General features: G+C 39.4%; 2 protein-coding genes and 1 pseudogene across 2 annotated transcripts; 1 reads left to right on the top strand and 2 right to left on the bottom strand.

The window, feature by feature from the left end:
• Positions 1 to 252: 252 nt before the first annotated feature.
• On the bottom strand, positions 253 to 2,738 carry LOC144630058 (uncharacterized). Its single transcript, XM_078488337.1, has 3 exons — positions 2,531 to 2,738; positions 2,374 to 2,431; positions 253 to 1,792 (listed from the first exon to the last, which is right to left on the bottom strand). The coding sequence occupies exons 1-3, from the start codon at positions 2,594 to 2,596 to the stop codon at positions 540 to 542; spliced, it is 1,377 nt and encodes a 458-aa protein (XP_078344463.1). The 5' UTR covers positions 2,597 to 2,738; the 3' UTR covers positions 253 to 539.
• An 839-nt stretch (positions 2,739 to 3,577) lies between these two features.
• LOC144630270 (uncharacterized) lies at positions 3,578 to 20,596 on the bottom strand. Its single transcript, XM_078488609.1, has 15 exons — positions 20,460 to 20,596; positions 20,222 to 20,286; positions 19,375 to 19,456; positions 19,188 to 19,260; positions 17,966 to 18,142; positions 17,441 to 17,628; positions 16,362 to 17,016; positions 14,215 to 14,365; positions 8,071 to 8,162; positions 7,288 to 7,388; positions 6,397 to 6,453; positions 5,596 to 5,656; positions 5,084 to 5,216; positions 4,661 to 4,807; positions 3,578 to 4,084 (listed from the first exon to the last, which is right to left on the bottom strand). The coding sequence occupies exons 1-15, from the start codon at positions 20,481 to 20,483 to the stop codon at positions 3,655 to 3,657; spliced, it is 2,436 nt and encodes an 811-aa protein (XP_078344735.1). The 5' UTR covers positions 20,484 to 20,596; the 3' UTR covers positions 3,578 to 3,654.
• Positions 9,956 to 12,532, top strand: LOC144630829 (uncharacterized; annotated as a pseudogene).
• Position 20,597: the final 1 nt, after the last annotated feature.

Here is a 20,597-nt window from a genome sequence, read left to right as displayed (position 1 = left end):
TATAAAAATAGGTTACTAGAGGGTAAAGCTTGCTATTTATTTAGCAATCTTTTTATACAAAATACCGAAAAAAGTTCTATTAATCCCGAGGGAAAAATTCTTCTTTTTCTAGACCTTTTGTTTGGGGCTTATTAGAGACAGGGGGTTAATTTCAAATCGTATATCAGTTAGGGTACATCTAAAAGAAATAAAGTGCACTTTTGAATGTTTTAGTGCTTTTTGGTAACACATTTACAGAAAATAGCAACAACAGTAAGTAAATGTGGTTTTTACCTTTAATAGGGAATTGTTGCCTTATTTCCTGGTATGGGGGTTGGGATGGGTTGGGGGGTTTATAGAGAGGGGGTTTCTAAAATATTAAACTTCTAGACGGGGCCTTCATTAGAGAGGGAATTTAAACGAGAGGGGGAATAAACTATAGCTTTTACGGTGCTCATGAAATCTCTACGTGTTCACTTTTTTTGTTGTTGATTTTCACTAAGAGAGGTTATCGTTGCGGATTAAAATCAAGTGAATGATAAATCAACCTAAAATGAGCGTTACTTGGCGTTTTCAACAAGTTGATGATTTTCTATCGGCTCTATATCATCTGGCTTTTCCTTAGATAGGTGTTCTGTAATAGGTTTAATCTTGGGCTGAGATTCCAAAGACACCAAATGTTTGTCGATCCCTTCATTAGGTTTAATGGCTTTAATGTCGACCGTATGTTCTTTGATGTCACCAACTTCTTTCTCTTTCTGAAATTTCTCAAGTAAAGGCTGGATGGGGTCTATAGCTTTTGGAGGAGGAATTGAAACTCTTTTTCTCCACTTCTTGTGTTTGCCTTCCTTGCTCCGCTTGGCACCATTTTGACTTTCCTTGTGCTTAAATATGTTTTGCGTTTGGGATCTTAACTTCTCTTTTCCGAATTTGTTAACTTTGAAGCTCGTGTTTCGAATCTTCGACGAGCCTTTCAGATTTGCGGCAACATTTTCCTTTTGTCCTTTTGCATACGCCCTTATTATTTTTCTGCTTTTTACAGATAATAACTTCTTTATACTTCTACTTGGACTAGGAACAAAATGCCTGCTTGCAGCGTGACCAAGACTAAAACGTGCGTGACCGTGAGTGGCGTGACCAGCGGTGACGTTAGCAGCGGTAGCGTGACTTCTTTCCCACGGCGGCTCTTCTTGAAAATCGAGAGGAATACGCGCCATGTTGGAAATTTCTTGAATACCAGGAATTTTCTCCTCGCTGCTCATCTCACTTTCAATCGGTTGCAAAGAAGGTGGGTTTCCGGCGTCGTCCATTTCATTATCGATTGATCCCATAGGCGTCGGCCACGCCGCCGACATGGTATCGATTGCTGGGATACTGGTCGGCCGAGGGAAACTGTTCGGTTGATCAAGCGAATATGATGCCAAGTTTTGCAGTCTGTTTGTAGCATTCTGAACTACTGTCACATTATTAGTCGCTGTGTTGTCATTAACCGGAGAGGAAAATGATGCCAAGTTTTGCAGTCTGTTTGTTGCATTCTGAACAATCGTCATATTATTAGGCGCTGCGCTGCCATTAACCGGAGAAGAGAAGTTTGCTTTATCGGCGAGTGTATTATTCACAGAGTCCAGGTTTTTCACGCTGTCTTTAGTGGAGTTCGCGGGCGTGTTTACGCGCGCGGAAACAAGCGCGGAGACACGCGCGGAAGCACGCGCTAAGACACGCGCGGAGTCACGAGCAGTGGGTGTGGTCGATGTGGGAATTGCCTGCACTGTTTCCAGGATACCACTGCGGCGAGGAACGTGTTGCTTCACATCTGAAGGTGTAATCAGTAAAAAATACTTTCAGAGACAATCAATCATAAATTTATTTCTAGAGCTTGTTTTGTTTTATTTTACGTTGTGCGAGAATGCTAAGAGTGACTGTAGGACTTGGTTTGGGTGTTATGTTGTTATGCTTAGACAGCTTCACTAATATGTGGTATTCTTGTAAGCACCAAACATTTCAGTCACAGTACGAACTAATACACTGTTTTACCCCCTGATACCGTAAAAAAGTCGAAATAATCTTTGTGCTTATATATGCTCAACGTCCCTTTTGGCTTATTTTCGGATGGAAATTTATGTTTCAGTAAAACAGTTATTGGGTTTCTATTTCGACGGTGACATGTCCTTGTTAAGACATTTGTTGATGAATAATTCATTTCCTTGACTGTGTGCTATGTGCTAAAACAAGCTTGTTATTGTTAGAAATTATAAACCATTGAGTTATCTATTGATGAAGACATTTAAAATTGTTTTTACAACATGTGCCTCCGGGTTTTGGTGAAAACCAGTTAAGCCATTTCAAATTATTTACACAGATTTAGTCAAAATGTCTTCTGCTTTGTCTACTTACGTAATTTCCTGTTAAAATATTTCCTTTTCTCCTTGAAATGAATGGCGGAAGTTGAGGACTATTTGTCAACAAAATAGATTAAACAAATTAACACCAATCTAAAAAGCATAAGATAAACACAACATTTAGGTAAAGGGCAATAAATTTTGGTATTTACCTTGACAGCAAAGTTGATAGTCAATACGAAAATTATCACCACGTTGGTAAACCACTCAGCATTCATTATCCGGCCTGTGTCATGGACGTTTCGGGCATCAAGTCACTTATTACCCAAGGCAAATTACTTTATCGAAATTTTAAAACAAATTTTTGGTCACTCGCCAGAGTAGAATTTTAAAAGGCGTTATTTCCGAGAGGGACCCTCGAGGAATTGTTAAACTGTTAACAATTATCAACCTGCCTTGTTTAACAGGTGTTTAAAGTTGCCCTTTGAATGGTACTTTATACAACCTGTCGCAAAAATCAAGGGAAGGAAGGGCAGGGCGATGCAGAGGCGGGAAGGGCAGGATAATTTGATAATTAAAGAATTAACTGTGCAGTATTACTTTAAGGGCTGGAAATAACCCATACATTTCCTTTCCAGCGTTAGCTGAATGATAGTAGGGACGGCAAGAGGCGAAGAAATATCTTTTGACCACTGCGGCACAGCGGCTCCTTTGAGATGATCCGGAACTGATCAACCGGGATCGCTCGGATCATGGTCGTCAGGGAAACCGGCGAATCCACTCTGAGTAGGGCAAGGGAACTAGATGGCGTAGGGCAGGCCCTGAATTACCTGCCATTCAGTTAATTTCCTTCACTTTACTGCCTTTCCCTGAGCAGAGCAGGGCAGGGCAGGTAAAATAATTTTGAAAGAAGCCGGACAACTGAGTGAAAAAGATTTCAAACTATGCTTTACTTAACAATTAGACTACGAGCCCGAGTTTTCTATGAGCAAATAGTCAACGGGCGCGCCGAGTTGACTATCGCTCATGAAACGGGGCGGTGTCTTGTTTTAGTGCTCTGGATTGCAGTCAACCTACATATTGTGCACTTTGAAGACAAAATCAGAAATTCCGCTGAGCTTGCGCGGACTGTTTTCTTCGGCGATGACAGTGGGAGAACCTCAGATTCGCGGATTTCCAATGAACACAGCTGAGTTTCTACTAATTTTATATATTCATTAATATTATACAAATGAGCAAGAAAAATAAGCGAACTCTCAATAGTTAAATATTTTTGTTAGCTTTCTTTACAAGTCAATTCATTTTTCTCGTCGGTCGTCTTTTTTTTTGTTTAATTTCAAGTTCTAAGAGCAGTTTCCCGCAAACTTTTTTGTATCCTTGCGATATTAGCGTCAAGACTCGCCAAGTCTCTTCTAAAATCCTCCTCTTCTCCTGATGAAAGCGACGATAAATCGCCGCCGTCGCGCTCCTCCTCCAAATCCTCCACTGTCAAATCGTCTTCGCGTGTTCCAGTTCCATTCGCACGCAAAGATGTTTCGTGTGCCGCGTCGGCGAAGCGTAAGTGCTTTTTGCTCTGCGACAAGGGACTCTTTCTGGGAGTTTTCCACGCAGTTCCTTCGCTTTGAACATCTACTCGATCTAGGGAAGATGGATTCTTCTGGCTAATCAATGTTCTGTTGGGAAGACTTGGAGAAAACTTGTTTCCGTTATTTCGTCTTGCGAGCTGCAAAACTTCAGGGGAGAGCCCTGGGGTAGTCGGTTGTCCTCTAGAGAAATAAATAATCGTTTACAAAAAGTACCTCAAAGTAAAATGAATGCAATTCGCAACCGGAGGCGCAAGTAGTCGCCAGTTCAAGTTGCGTACAAATTTGCATTGGTTGGCCAAACGATGAGAAAAACTTGCGCCGACTTGCGTATAAATTTGATTCCGGTTTATTTATTTATTAAATTTTTTTTTGGGGGGGGGGGTAACAAAACAAAAACAAAAGCAGTTTACTAAGTCGGGATGTTTTAGGTTAAGGGATGGCAGTTTTAATGAGTAGGGCTTAGTCCAAAAATGCAGAAATAAATTTGATCGCAATTTTGCGTTTTGACACTTTTTAACTCCTAATAATACATAATAATACAAACATTTTCCCTTGTGTCTTTGCTTTTTGTTTTACATGTAACATGGGATTTTTTTTTGATAAGAGACAAGGGTGCTATTCTTGATTTCTCGACCAAGGTCCATTCTATTTTTATCAAAGTTGCTTCTCTCGAGGGAAAGTTGGGACAATTCCATTCGTCCTTTGAAGCAAAACGTCGCTAAAAAACGAAGAAAGAATATAAGTTGTATGTAGCACTTACATTGTTTTACCTCGCTCCTAAGTAATTTATCCAGTCCCTCAAATGAGATAGCTTTATCCAACATGCCACCCGGCTTTAAGACACCGTTTGGTTGAAACTGTTGTATGTCTGACAGCAAGCGAGCGAGAGACTGCTGAAGGCCCCTACAGAGGACAAAATATGACGAATACATGACGTGTAAACAGGGCATAAGAAACGAAGTGCTTACAAGAAGGGCGGTATTTTGACGGGCAAAAAAAGAAAATTATTTGGGGGATTGACCGGGAAAGGGGCGGGGGGGTGGGTTTTATAAGGGAGGGAAAACGCGGACAGGAAAAACGGAACGTGATTTGAATAAGAAAAGAGATATTGTTTATTTCCTTGTTCTTGAATAGCTGCTATTCTTAAATCAGTGTTGAATAATACGGTATCAAACCAACCTTGTGAGTTCCTTGAGCCTCTCAATTTCTGCATCTTTTTGCTTCAAGGAAAGACTCAAAATGTTGACCTCCTTCTTGTCTGCTTCCGTGGAAAGCTGAATAGCTTCAAGGTCAGCTTTCAGCTTCTTATTTTCTACAAAGAAAGAAATCTGGTAATGTCATTTTGTGGCACACCTTTTTACGTTTGATAGGCTGTACTTATTAACTTGAATGTGAGAAACATAAATAAAATCGTCATGGCGAATTTGGAAAATTTCCTTTTGGGCGTTAGAGGTTTCAAACACCACAAACAACCGTTTTAACTCTCGTATAACAAAGAGATTTCAAAACGCTCATTTGACTGGCTGCTCTTTCTGTTAAAATCTAGTCAATGAAATCATGTGTTCCAATAAGCACTCGTTTCTCGTGCACAGGCTCCTCCGGGTGAGAGGGCCAAGAGGCTCTCAGGGGACGAGAATACAGTTTCTTCAGAAACTAAAGTTGTTTTTGCTGATAAAGAAAATTACACTAACCGACATTCAGTTTGGAAGTATCTTGTTGCCACTCTCGTTTTAACCGCAGTTGATCTTGTCCCTGCACGGTAAAGGGAAAAATACACAAAAAGATATTATAAACACTTGTTTTCCCCCCCCCCCCATACGCGGACGTAAGTTTATTGACAACAAACTTAATGTTGGTTCTCATATGATCGTCCCGATCGCCTGGTATGAGCAAAGATCTACGAAAAAACAATCCGACATTTAAGCCTTTGATCCAACACAATGGCAGCCTTCAATGAAAGAGCAAAACTCGTGGCCTCCTATCTTCTCAGTCATTGTAGAATATTGCGAAGAAGAAAAAGAAAAACTAAAACGATAGAAGACGGGCGATCCAAGCAATCGTGATCGCCCCAATCGCCGCAGACGTTAGCGATCGTCTGTGCAATGTTCTCAAATAATCATCCCGATCGCAAGACCACTTTTTGAAGTGACAGAGGCGATAGAAACGATCGGGGTGATTATATGAGTACCAGCCTTTTAAGGACAAAGTAAGCAGGGCACAGATGAAAAGCGCACGAACACGTTTTACCTGCCTGTCCTGTTATCGACGATAGAATTAAGCAAATAAGCGTGAGAGCAATTCAATAGTTGATTGTAATTTGAGGCGTTTTTTAGTTCATACCAAAAGTAAAACGCTTTGAAAGCGCTTTCGAAAGAAAAACAGTCAATCAGTTACGTGTTGACAGAAGACGATCATGAACATCCACCACGTTCTCCAGTAAAAACGTACATGGCGTTTTTGGGTGTATAGCCTGGAGTGGGCCAAAACTGTACCTTGTTTGATAGAATCTGTAGAAACTTCCTCTTCTCATCTTGCAGATCACTGAGGTTCTATGAATTAGAAGAAGACGAACACCTCTTATACACACTCCCACACGTGAAAACAATTAAAAAAAACTGAAAATAACGAGGATCTCAGTTACCGCGCAGCTAGCAAAGCCACGTCAACTCGGCGACCTGAAAAAATCCTTAATTAAATCACGAATTTTTAACGAAGAACGAAATCGTATTTTTACAGGTAAAATCTCTTTTCTCTCACATGAAACGTCAAGAAGCAACAACAGATTTTTTTTCAGATTCAGATTCAGATTTTTTATTATTTCACACTATTTACAAAAATTTAACAATATTAACACTATTTACAGAAAATGCAATAATTAAAATAAGGAAAATATAAATAGATACAAAACAAAATATAATGTGCTCAGTGACCAAAGAAACATATGCTATCGTGTTGGTCACTCACACGTTCAAAAAAACAGACAAGACACATAAATTACTAGAAATAATAGAATATAAGAAATTCCGCACGGACTTTAATCTCTATCTCTCACACGTTGTTTGCTTAGTTCTCATTGACACAATTACATTATGTGGTGTAAAAGGCATAGTTTTACAGAAATAAAGATAATAGGCAACTCCTATTAATGTGATGTCTGAAAAAAAGCAGGCGCTATTTTCAGTAATATCTCGTGCCTGTGTACAGCGGAACGCCTTTACACAGGCATAAATTTCGCCAGCAATTCAGCGACTGCTTGTCAGTTACAGCGGGTTTCTGCAGGGCAGTTGACTTTGCTTTTTACAAAACCTGGTACTGTATTCAAATTTGGATATCCTTATCATTTTTAAAGTTATTAACAAATTATAACAACTTAATTTTCTGACCTGAGCGAGCTGGTCTCGGTCCCTTAGTATCTGTTCCTTGCTGTCTTTCTCCTCTGTCAGCTGTTTTTGTAGTACAGTGTTAACAGACCTGCAAGCTGCCACTAATAAAACACAGCAAAGATTACACATCACTGTTAAGTATTGCCTGTCTAACCAAGCGGTTTTTAGCGGATTGTCACGATCGAAATGAATCATGTGTTTTGCTGAGCTCGATAATTTGTTCAAAAATAACCCATGCAACGAGCACAAACCATATCAAACCCGCTATTTTTTAACCAATCTGGTCTTGAGCCAAAACCAATGTGACATGGTAGCGCTAGCGCCAGAAACTGGTTGCATGTTTTCCCGCGCTTATCACCGGTTACAAGTTTTCCCGCGCTTAGCACCAGTTACACGTTTTCCCGCGCTTAGCACTGGTTACAAGTTTTCCCGCGCTTAGCACTGGTTACAAGTTTTCCCGCGCTTAGCACTGGTTACAAGTTTTCCCGCGCTTATCACCGGTTACGCAATTTCCCGCGCCTAGCACTGGTTACACGTTTTCCCGCGCTTATCACCGGTTACACGTTTTCCCGCGCTTATCCCCGGTTACGCGTTTTCCCGCGCTTATCACCGGTTACGCGTTTTCCCGCGTTTATCACCGGTTACACCTTTTCCCGCGCTTAGCACCAGTGCCATGTTTCTGCTTTGGCTTGATTGGTTCATTGCGTTGTTTACGTTTGTTGTGGTTGCTCGGCGGTGGTTACTTTGGTTTATTGTATTATTATTTTTAAAAATACAACTTACATTCAAAAGTTAAATCCGTCTTTCTGGGGGACTTGTCATCATTCTTCTTCAAGGATCCTTCTTTGAGCTTTTGGTGTGCGATGAGAAGCTTTCTACATTTGCAAAAAGATATATACATTAGTCAATCTATATTAAAATAGTCTATATTGCCTATGCGGTTGTTTCGCCTACGAGTTGTTTCGCTAACGACCAGTTCGCTAACGAGTTAGGTCGATTCGCCTACGTCTAAAGTCGTTTTGCTAACGAGCCGTAGGTCGTTTCGCTAACGTATTATGAAGATTCATATTTTATAATATGTACTAATAGAACATAACAATAACAAATCAATCCGCATTAAAGACCCGTTGAGTTTGACGATGACATCAAATTCAGCGACGTAAACACGACAGTTTAAAACATACCGTTGTTAAATGTGTCTCCATGTTTGTCCGAAAAAGGGCTGGAACTCAAGTCCCAGTCCTCCGCGTAACATAAAAGACTGATCAACATTGTAGACAAGTATACGTGATCAAAAGTTTATTTCACCCAGCTTTTCTTCAACAATCGACCAATTCGGGTCGGCTAACTGAACATATGCAAATTACAAAACTTAAAGTTTAGTGAAGTTTTGTAAGCAAAGCGACATCACAGTATGACCATCAGTAATTTAGCGATGTTTTGTAATCAAAGCGTCTTCATAATTGAATAAAAGTTTGGCGAGGTTTTGTAATCGAAGCTAAGCGTCCTCACAATCGATTGAACGTTTAACGAGGTTTTGTAATCAAAGCGACTCCATAACTGATTAAAAGTTTGGCGCGGTTTTCGAATATAAATCGATTAAGTTTTGTAAGCAAAGCGACATCACAGTATGATCATCAGTAATTTAGCGATGTTCTGTAATCAAAGCGTCTTCATAATTGAATAAAAGTTTGGCGAGGTTTTGTAATCGAAGCTAAGCGTCTTCACAATCGATTGAACGTTTAGCGAGGTTTTGTAATCAAAGCGACTCCATAACTGATTAAAAGTTTGGCGCGGTTTTCGAATATAAATCGATTAAAAGTTTAGAGAGGTTTTGTAAATGATGCATTCTCATTGAAAGGTTTAGTGAGTATTTAATCGAGCGCGCGCAATAAGAGTTGATTGCGTTTATTTTTTTTCGATTGACAGACCTCTTGTGTGTGTTGTTGATATTAGGTTTCGTCGAAGCGAAAAGGTTTAATGTTAGCATAAAGTAAAGTTTGCCACGCACCATTATTTTGTTCAAAAGAGTTGTTTACAGTTTAAGTTTCTAAACAATACAAGTTAATCAGTGGCGCCCGCCCTGTTGATGCCCTGTTGATGAAGAAGCTTTGTCTCTCTGTTGACGAAAAAGAACTAAAAGAGACGTCAGGGTATTAACTTTATACGTTAGCGAAACGACCTACAGCTCGTTAGCGAAACGACTTTAGACGTAGGCGAAACGACCTAACTCGTTAGCGAACTGGTCGTTAGCGACACAACTCGTAGGCGAAACAACCGCAATTCCTTCAAACAGCACTGTCAACTATGGAAAGCCAAATGGTGCAAAATTCAACGTCGAAAATGTCATTCACATTCAACAAACACAATCACATTCAAGGTAATAACTTCATCAAATTCAACAAGTGTGATCACATTCAACCCAAAAATTTAATCAACTTCAACAAAGGTGAAAATACGATCACAATCAACAAAAAATTTGAGCAGATTCAACAGGTTTCGATAACAGTCAAAGCAGAAATACAGTCAAATTCAGAAAATGTATAAAGACGATGATATTCAGCCTTTATATGATCACATTCAATAACAACAAAGTACGATCACATTCAAAAGGGCTAAAGTCTGTCAACAAATCCCGTGATCCTTTACGAAGGTTAACAGCGTAGTGATGGACTGGGAACGAAGTACCCAGTCCACGGTCTCCTCGGTCAGCAAGATGGCGGACGGGGATTCTTCGACAGAGTGGGAGTTATTTTTTAACTCTCTCTTGTGTATTCTCGATGACTGCGAGAGTTTGCCACCCACATCTTTGGAGAGGGAAATGCTAGGTATGCGTTTAAGGCAGGCTGTGTACGCTTTGCAGCAAGTTGACTGTTGTGTCGTTAAGGTTTTCTGTTGATCAAAGTGATTCCGAGAGTGAAGCATTTCTTTATGAGCTGTTGAGAAATTATCAACTGCTTTACATCGAATTGAGACGCCCAGAATCCTCTACTCAATGCACTAATCTTGCTGTTTACGCTTTGGAATCCCCGCCTTTGAGTCGTACTACTAGTGCTGGAAGGCCAAAACTTGAAATAAGTGAAGATGTGTTACTCCAATTGCGCTCTTTAGGCTTTAAGTGGAAGCACATAAGCGACATGTTGCTTGTCTCAAGGTGGAAAATACGGAGAAGGGTTATAGAGTATGGTATAGAAGAAACAACTGGTTTTACTAACATGACAGATACAGAACTTGATGGCTTAGTTAAACAGTTTATGCAGGAACATGGCTCCTTAATTGGATGCTCAATGATAAGTGGACGCTTAAGATCACTTGGACTTAGAGTTCAGCGCCAGAGGGTGAGGGAAAGTATTGTTCGTGTCGATCCAGTTAACGTAAGGGTGAGATGGGCCAGTGTCATATATCGTAGGGCTTACTCTGTGCCTGGACCAAATAGTCTGTGGCATCTTGATGGACACCACAGTCTTGTTAATTGGGGATTTGTGGTTCACGGTGCTATTGATGGGTTTTCCAGGTGCACTGTATTTCTCCAGTGTTCTACCAACAACAAGAGCGATACTGTGAGACAGCTTTTTCTATCTGCCACACATAATTTTGGATGACCATCCAGAGTGAGAACCGATCGTGGAGGAGAGAATGTTAGAGTGTGGGAACTTATGTTTGTGACTGGCATCCGTCCGCCATATTGGTATTTGGAACACCATCATGGCGGACAGAAGTCACACGTAATTCAGAAGTCACGTGAGTGCAAGCAAAGAGGTCCAAACAGGGGAAGCTACCTTGCAGGATCATCGGTACACAATCAGCGTATAGAACGCTTGTGGCGAGATGTTTTTTGTATGGTTTGTCACATATATTATTACACATTCCAGGCAATGTAAGAGCAGGGAATTCTAAACCGAAATGATCAGGTACATTTGTTTGTGCTTCACTATGTCTTCCGCCCAAGGATAAATCAGGCCCTTGAAAGTCTGACCTCCTCCTGGAACAATCATCCAATCAGAACAGAACGAAACTGGTCTCCAATTCAAATGTGGACAAATGGTATGCTGGACATGCGGAACCATGAATTAGTTGGTGTGGCAGATGTTGTAGGTGTGTCAGATATAAAACTGGAATGGTTTGGATATGATTCTCAAGCACCACCTCCAAGCGATGATGGACTGTCTACTGTTGAAATTGAAGACATCACTGTTGACTTGTCTTACAATGTAACGCAACAGCTCACAAATGAGGTTAATCCCTGTAAATTTTCTGATAGTTTTGGAATTGATTTGTATGTGAATGCCTTGTCAATTGTTTTGAATTGAGCAAATTACCATTCTAGCCCAGATGAGAGAACAAGTACCAGTTGATGGTAAATTCCAGTCTCCAAGAACAGACTAAGCCCCGTTTTTTGTTCGGAAGTTGCTAAGCAACATGATGCATCCTAATTGAGCTGTGATGGCGACACAACTTTCAGAGTATTTGTTAGTTCTCCCAATATTCTTTTCTTGGAAAATAAAAATTAAAAACAAAGATTTGCCAAGAATGGCACTTGTTCTCTCGATTATAACAATCAATTGAATGTAGCATGTACATTTAACATTCATGGTCTTTGGTATTTACTTCACCTTCCCCTTCATGGAAAAATATTCCACATGTTCAATTTTAAGGGAGAAGCCCTGTAGTTAAGGATTTGTTTAATAGTAAGACCTGTTAAAATTCCTGAGCAACTGGTCAACAGAGGTGTTAGTGAAGGTGGAATTTTTTCTTTCTTTTTTTTAATGCAGTAACTATGCACTTAATAAGATATATTCAGATATGGCACTATCTGTCTAAGGAGAGTTATTATGGCAGTTTTTACATTTGTTCTAAACAAAATCTTATTGAACAAATGACTAAAAATATTACTTTTTTGGAAATTACCCTTTTCCCAATCCAGATGCATAATTATAACCTTGTTGTACTACAAATAACTGGCCCTTGCACTTCTCCTGTATTAATAAAGTTGTTATTATTATTTGTGGATCATCTTGTGAAAATCATTTTTCTCCATTTCGTAGTGTTTGTAGTTTACTTTTGCTGGCAGTTAAGTTCCCTTGAAAATATTTGTAGTGAGGATTAAAGGCATTGTTGTGTTAAGTTGAGATCCTTGTTGGTATTCCTAAATATAAATGTATAGGCTGGGATGGCTAGGTTATGTATTTGACCGCAAACGTACTTAATCCCTTTTCCAAACAAGACTGCCCCTCTATATGATTTAGCATGCAGCTTGTTTCTCAGGTTCATGCGAACAATAGCTATTTGAGTGTAATGCTACACAGAAGGCAAGGCGAGAACAGCAAGACCATGTTTTCAAACAAAACAAGTGAATGTCAGTGTTTAAACAGTGACAATGTTTAAGAGTTTTAGGACACAAGGGTATTGCTTGACTGGCAATCTTACTGTATACAAGGCTGTGTCGATCAATAACAGTCCATGCCCACCTGTATTCATGCAAGATAATAAATCTGCATTCCTTGTTTCAATCATTATTGTTCACCCACAGCAAGAGAAGTGAACCAGAAACATAAATAAACAATAACAAAACAAACTACCAAAAGAAAATTTTACAATATCATTATAATATATAAAAGATAACTGGAAGCAAGACCTGATCACTTGTGGTGTTTTTACCCCTGCTCAAAACATGATGGGATTTTTATACAGGTTACACTTCATTAATTAAAACATTAACAGTAACTAACTAAAAATAAATATAGTCGTTCCTGGAGTGCTCAAATAAAAATTACCCTGAAATGACGGCTATACAACAACAACTTTAACAGTGTTCTGGCAACAATATAGGAACTGGAACTGATACAGAACTGTAATACATTTCAGTGTTCAAAGGTTATATCTTGCAGTCACCTCCACGTCAAGAAGAGGAAAATGACCTAACATTACAGAATTTAACGCTACAGTAGACTTGACATTGTAGGAGTTTGTTCCACTTACTAACACAAACACTCAGAACAGACTTTGGGGAGTGTTTAAAGTAACAATATCAACATAAATGCAAGCTAACAAAATATTCTGACGAAGCAGAAGCATTTATGAGCTGTCGAGTCCTTTGAACTAATGACTGAACTCCAGGGTTTCCTCTGCTGTGGGAGGCAAGTTCTTCCCTAACGCAAATTCGCACTTGTTCTTCGATACTTGGGGAAACATGCGAAGCCGATGTTCTATCCGCCATTTTGAATGCCCCATGTACTCCAGTTCCCATCATGCACTATAACTACGATTGAAGGGTTCATGGGATTTCTTGACAGAAAAATTTTATTGTTGATCAAAATTGAAATGTTGAATGTGATATAAATCACCTTCGTTGAATTTGATAAATTTAATTGCTTGAATGTGATCACACTTCATATAAGTAGTTGTTGAATTTGATGAAGTTATTATCTTGAATGTGATTGTGTTTGTTGAATGTGAATAAGATATCCGATATTGAATTTTGCACCATCTGGCTGTCCATAGGTCAACCAGATACAATTTTAATATCGAATCGTGGTTAGCAGTTAAGATACAACGTTGTGCTAATTTAAAAAACTCTGCCGAAGGGGATCAGAGCCACCTTAACTTTCCGAGCTCGTTTTGGAGTTAAAAGCATAAAAAGCTAAAATTACGGATGTCTTTAACAGTTAAACTGTTGCTGATGCCAGAAATTGGAGAACACGAGAGTGCCTTAAAAATTAGCAATAAATGACTTGGTTTTCGTCTTCTTATAAATTATACTTTAATAGCGCGTATTTTTGGGTAGATTTTTAACGCTCAAACCGTTCTTTGTACATATCGATCAAACAAAAATGAAATAAAAAATTCGTGTCATATACATTTTTAGCTTATCAGAGCGCGCGCTGAATTCAACCTCCATTTAAATAAACAAACAATAATATAACAAACCTTCGCAATTGAGCATTTTCGTTCTTGAATAGTTGTACAGCTTGTTCGATATCTTGTGATGTAGAAGCTGTTTTATCTTTCTCCATCAGATACGGAAGCAGTTTAGCAGCATCATCTATCTCATTCAACAGACGATCGACCTCCAAGTCACCTGTTAACAAGGTGAAAAAAATAAATAAATGAGTGTTGATAGTGTTTTTCATGGCCTTTTTGTTTGGGTCGGGTGGCAGCTCTCACATGAATAGCTTGCTAATCTTCGAGAACAAGAGAACAAACAACAGGAACGATGCCCCCAGCCCCAAAAACAATAGCAACTGCTACACTAGAGGACCAGTAGAATGAGAAGCTTTCGAGATGATTCACGAAGTGATTTTTCGTGCTTGGTTCCCGGCTAACAGGTACGGTATATCTCTCCTTAGTCCATGCATTTGGCGATCATATATTTTATTTAAATCGTTTCATGACACTGCTCTGTAGACCAGGCCACGTTTATGATGCTCAGAGAAAAATGATACTTCCTACAAAATCTTTCACATAGCACATTGTTCAGTTGGAAGAAAAAAATAAGCCTTTCCAAGTTGCACATTAAACCAAAGTTTCTTTTTTTTTTATTAAACCTTTCATGACCTTCCATTTAGCCCGTGCAAAATAGAACGTATTCACTACTGAACACCGTTTCCAACGCGGCCATCTAAAGGAAACAGTTTACTTAACCACATTGCATGCAAAGTGTCAAAGCGGTGCGCTTATGCACCGTTTCCCAGTCCACCGGTGCACTGTTTTCGTTTCAGTCAACACACGTATAAAGCGTGGGTTTTCAAGCTTACAAATATTAGATGTAAGCATCTATTAACATGGGTAAAACTGGTGCTGAGCGACTGCGTGAATCGCTTGAGAGAAAGAAACAAAAGAAAAGAGAGAGAAATGCGCGGTTCTACGCCAAGAACAAAGATAAAATTCTGGAGAAGAAAAAAGTAGAGCGAAGGACAAAGCGGCCTTGTACCACTGTGACAAAGCAAAGCGAAAGTCGAATTCCAAAACCAAATTGGCGGCTTTATAAAGCACGTCAGAGAGCAAAAAGGAGAGAAAAAGAAAAGGCATCACCAACGAGCGACCTTGCTTCACCAAACGCCGACCGAGAAGAATTTTCAAACGGGAAAGCGCGAGAGCGAGCTCCATGTGATGATGTCACGGAGGCCAGTCTTCCACTCAATCCATGAAGAAGTTACTGTCGCAGCAGTCACGCTGCATGTATACTAAAACGGACCAATATGCATGTAATTCTTTGGACGACTTTAATTTCGTCAGCTGCCAGTAGGTAACACATTCCATAAACTTATCGACAAAAAAATCTTTACTTGAAGCCATTCTCAGAACTGTGAGATCTTCAGAAGCCCTGTGTCATAAACTCGTGAAACAGTTCATTAATAGGGATATTAAAACAAAAAAGTATGCAAAATTACACCTTCGGTAATTGAGTAGTTCAAACTGAATCACAGAAACGTACAGTATGGTGATTGGCCCAAATAAAGCATGTGTGAACAGCTTGTTGATTTTAAACCTATTCTTGAGCCATTTTGTTTGGTGCACTGAAGTGGTGCACTTGTGCACCGCACCGCACCGCACAAATAACCACAAAAAACTAAAAAAACAAATATTATAAAACGATTCCTAAACGCAAAAAGAAAATGCTAACATATTAATAAAGTAATAAGATTTTATAAGGAGAACCAAAGGTTATATACAGGTACTGCTTGGAAATACAATGTAAATGCATGTCTGCCGACAAAAGTTGTTGTTGTCTTTTCCCTAAAAAAAGACGCCCTAAAAATGGTGAGCACTTTGAATGAGTCAGAAGTCTTCTGGAGAAAAACGTTAAGTTCAAGCCTAGATTTCAACAAATCTTACTTGGCAATACTAAATATAACTAAGATGCCTTAGTACTCCTTTCATTCAACAAACATTTGACGTTTTTTTTTACTTTTCACCAATGGCCCAAGTAGCCCATCTCCTTTTCTTATTATTCCTTTTTTTCGAAGTTGAGGCAGGTTGAACAAACATGCCATTTTTAATGACGGATTCTTCTAAAAAATTTTTTAAACAATTTTAAAAGCGGAAAAAATGTAGACTGCAAACTTTCCACTGACCTGTGCCTCCAAGAAGCGCCCTTAGCTCATCTACCAAGTATTGAATCATACGAGCCTGATTTTCAGCAGATGACGGCTGCAGTCCATCTCTGGATCTTGCAGAAGCGGAGCTTGTCCGGGCAGGGAGTGATGATGGAGGGCTCATGTGTCTAGTTCTTGTAGCTTCAGACAGCCCTGCATCAGGAGAATTGGAGACATTTTGGCGTTGACTGCCACTTATCAAAGGTTCTCCGTTGACAAAAGGAGAGGTAGTTCTTGTAGGTGACACAATTCTAACTCGTTTCTTTGACTCTGGAGTGCCAACCTCTTGCGTTACAGAATCGTCCACATTATATTTCGGATTCTCATCATCATGTCTTCTTATCAAGTCTGATGTACCCCCAGATTGAGAATCATCAAAAGAAGCATCACTTGCTGTAGTTTTTGTCACAGGAAAACCTGAGTAATCCAAACTTCTCCTTGCTGAGGTTCTCTTTGAAGATTGATTTGAGAGCTGTTCATTTCTTGAGCTTATGGCTGATTGTGTCTCTGTTGAGCCTTGCAGCGTGGCAGGCCTTTGTAATGTTCCTTTCTGTTGGTGACTCTCAAGTTCCTGCATCATGGAGCTTTGAAGTTTTAGCTTTTGTTCAGTGTGGTGGCTGGGATCTTGCTGTCTCTGAAAGAATTAAGAGAAAAGGAAAGGTTGATAATTATAAAATCAAATGTTATGACCCTTACTACTGTGGGACAGCCGATGCATGGTGGCCTAATGGTTAGTGCACTGGATCCCGGACTGAGCTGTCTGGGTTCCAGCCCCAACCCAGGCATTACAATGTGCTCTTCTATGAGGGACTTTGTTTTCGCAGTGCCTCTCTTCACCCAGGGGTAAAAATGGGTACCAGTGAATTTAATGCTGGGGTAACCCTATGAAACAAGCATCCCATCCAGGGGTAGTAGAAATACTCCTAGTATTATAATGCTACGAAAACTGGGATACGCTCCAGGCTTATGGGCCACTACATGTAGGCTCGAATACAGACTTCACCTACCTACCTACCTATCCACTGTGGGATTTTTATGGTAATACACACTGTACGTACCTGGAGCAGATCATAACGTTGCTTGAGTTGAACCAGTTCATGCTGAAGATCTGCTTCTCTTCTCTGCAATTGTTGGCGTCGCTGTCGTTCTTCTGAAGTAAGAACTGGTGTGGAGGATACAAGGCGATCATTATATGCTGTTGATGTTCTTTGTTTTTCTTCAAGTTGTTTGGATGGTGATGGGCTAACTAGATCAAATCGAAAGCAAACGGAGCTTTAGATGGTAGTTTGATTTTTTTTTCGTGTGACAAGTCATCAGAAGAAAGAGGGATGAAAGGGGAGCAATGGTTGATTGCTAATTTTCTGAACTAGCCACTTGTCCTTGTGTGCTAGTGATTTTTAAGACTTACTGGCCCATTGCCCAGTATCTTTTCAAAAAGTAACTGTTGAGCACTGAAGAAAATGGTACAATTTCTTCTAGTGATAACATCCCAGGGTAGAAAAAATGAGGTCTTTAGGCACTGATAATTAGCCTTTTTTTTTTCAAAGACAGAACACAGAATTAAAGAGAACAGACTTGTGTACCTTTGTCGTCAGCCCTGGCTGTAGGAATCACAACTTTACGACTAAATGTTCTTGTTCTTTGAGTGTCAAGCTTCCCTGGTTTCACTGTCGTTGATGGATGTGTGGTTGGACCTGTTCTTTTTATTGTTGACTTGACAGGTTTAACCATGCCTGTAACCTTGGACTGTGTTGTGCTGTCTGCAAGACCATAAAACACTTCTAAGTATTTGTGTGATAACTCTAATCATAGCAATTAACAACAACAACAACATCCTCTTTATTTCCTTATCAATAAATTAAATTACAAAAAAATTTATAAAAATAAATTACTAGAGATAAGGAGTTCTGGCAACCCGAAATAACCACTAGGTTAAAAATGCCGGGTTGCCAGTTTACAATTTGAGTTGTCAAATTTTTGGCCGGACACACACACGCACACACGGACACACATACAAAATATAATATAGAATATAATATATACCAGAAAGTAAAGAAGAAAAGAAGCTGAAATTATACGCGTAATCTATTACCTTAAATAAAAAATATAAATGAACTGAACAATGAAGAATATCAGAAACAATTAAAGCGATTTACAAAATTAATAAGGGAAAGTCCATAATGAGTACCTGTAGTAAAACCCTGTTTTAGGACAACCTCCTTATTACAACCTCCTGGCTAATGGTTAGCATGCCGAACTCCCAATCTAGCGGTTTGGGATCGAGCCCTGGCCCCAACTACTGTGAGGGGTGTCGAATGGTAATGCTAGACTTTGCGTGATGGCGAGACTGATACCTTTTCTGCGAGCCCAAGACCTTATTAGCCTTGCAAAAGAAATCGAGACTTTGAGAAAAGAAAAAAAAGAAAGAAAAATTCGAGACGACGAGACCCCTGAAATTTGGCGAAATTTTGCGAGACACACATTTTTTGAAGGACCATTCACCACCCTTACTGTGTTGTGTTCTTAGGCAAGACACTTTACTCTCATACAGTGTAGTGTCTTTCTCCATAAGGTGTATAAATGGGTACCGGCAAAATAATGCTGAAAGGGTACTCTGTGATGGACTAGCATCCCATTCAGGGGGAGTAGAAATATTCCTAGCCGCTTAATGCTACAGAAACTGGGATAAGCTTCGGCAGTATGGGCGGCATGGCTCAAGGCTTCCCATAACTAAGTAACTCTTAGTAACTCTACTAAGAGCAAAGTTTGCCAGGTAAAAGACTAAAAGCACAAAAAAGAACCCACCTTTATCCTCATTGTCAAGAATATTTGACAGCAAAGCTGCACATCTATTTAAGCCTCGATCAACAGAAGAAGCCTGTTTAATAAATTAAGTACTTAATTTTATTAGGTTTTATGTGCACTCTTCATGCAACAAAATTTAAGGACCAGTTTAAGTTTTTAACTGTTTCAGGTAACCTAATTATCTTACCTGGTCTTCTGAATCTGATGTATAAAGACTATAGCCAGGTTTAGTCTCCTTTACAGCTGCTTTCTGTGGTCCTTTCTGGACTCTAAAAAGTTGGGAAAGTATAGTGAGTTTCACACTTGTTATCAAAGAATTGAAGGGCTGTCAATGACAGTGTTGTTTTATGTTTAATCCATTTCTTAAAGAATACAAATGTCATACTCCTTTTGTTTCTATGCCCTTTCTAAAAGTATTAGCAACTGGGCTTGTCTCTGGTTCCAGTAACATGCATTATTTAATAATTTGCGCTTTTCGACCAACGGTTTACACTTTTTGCTGCCGTCAATCATCTTAGCAGACATCTTGGGAAACATAAGTTCACTTCAACCGGGTCAAAAAGTCACGACTGTCAGTTGTGATTGGTAGATTTCGATCCATTTTGTTTGTTTCTGTTTTTCATGGTTCGTTGGCAGTCACCATAATTATGATTGACGGTAGCGAAAAACGCAATCGCTAGTTTGATTTTGAATTTCAGAGTTCGCATTTCACTGAAAACCGCAATAATGACTAGTAGAAGCTAACTCCCTCCTTAATGGAATTTTTGGTTAAGACAGGGTTGCGCCTGCATTTAAATTTTGTTGGTACTTATTATCCAACTGTATGATATGATAACCAAACTTCATTTTCCATATTCTTAATTAATTTCTACTGGCTAGAAAATAACTTAATATGAATATGGAAAATGAAGTTCGGTTATCATATCATCTCTAATGGGCGATTCCAGAAAATATCCGTACCATACCACGGACGGCTTCCATATTTTAGCCCCCCTTGCATGATTATCATGCATCGACAGAAAACTGTTATATACCTTTTAAACGCAGGTGGCTTAGATTTTGAAGCAAGGCCTCGTGCTACCAAGGATGCCTTGGACGCCTAAAACAAAACAATACATCGGGGATTTGAAATGATTAGACTACTAATAAACAACAAGCTGCAACAAGGCATTAGCCGTATTAGGCTAATTAGGATCATTGTAAGCTTTTGTTTGAACACGCTTCGAAACAAATTACACTGTCGAACTCTTAAATTGCGTTTCGTCTGGTTACCTTTCCTTGTCCTCTACTTTTCATTCCCTACTCATTGAAACACATGAGTTAATTCACAGTTTATTTATCGATGTGCTTTTGCCGCCATTAACCGCCATTTTGAATTATGTTCTCTCCGTGAGCATCCGCTGATCGTTC

Source organism: Oculina patagonica, chromosome 11 (genome assembly GCF_052425735.1).
Source record: "Oculina patagonica isolate OP01 chromosome 11, crgOcupat, whole genome shotgun sequence".
NCBI classification, from domain to species: Eukaryota; Metazoa; Cnidaria; class Anthozoa; order Scleractinia; family Oculinidae; genus Oculina; species Oculina patagonica.
The sequence above is the reverse complement of the archived record's forward strand: the minus strand, read 5'-3'. Positions and strand labels throughout refer to the sequence as shown.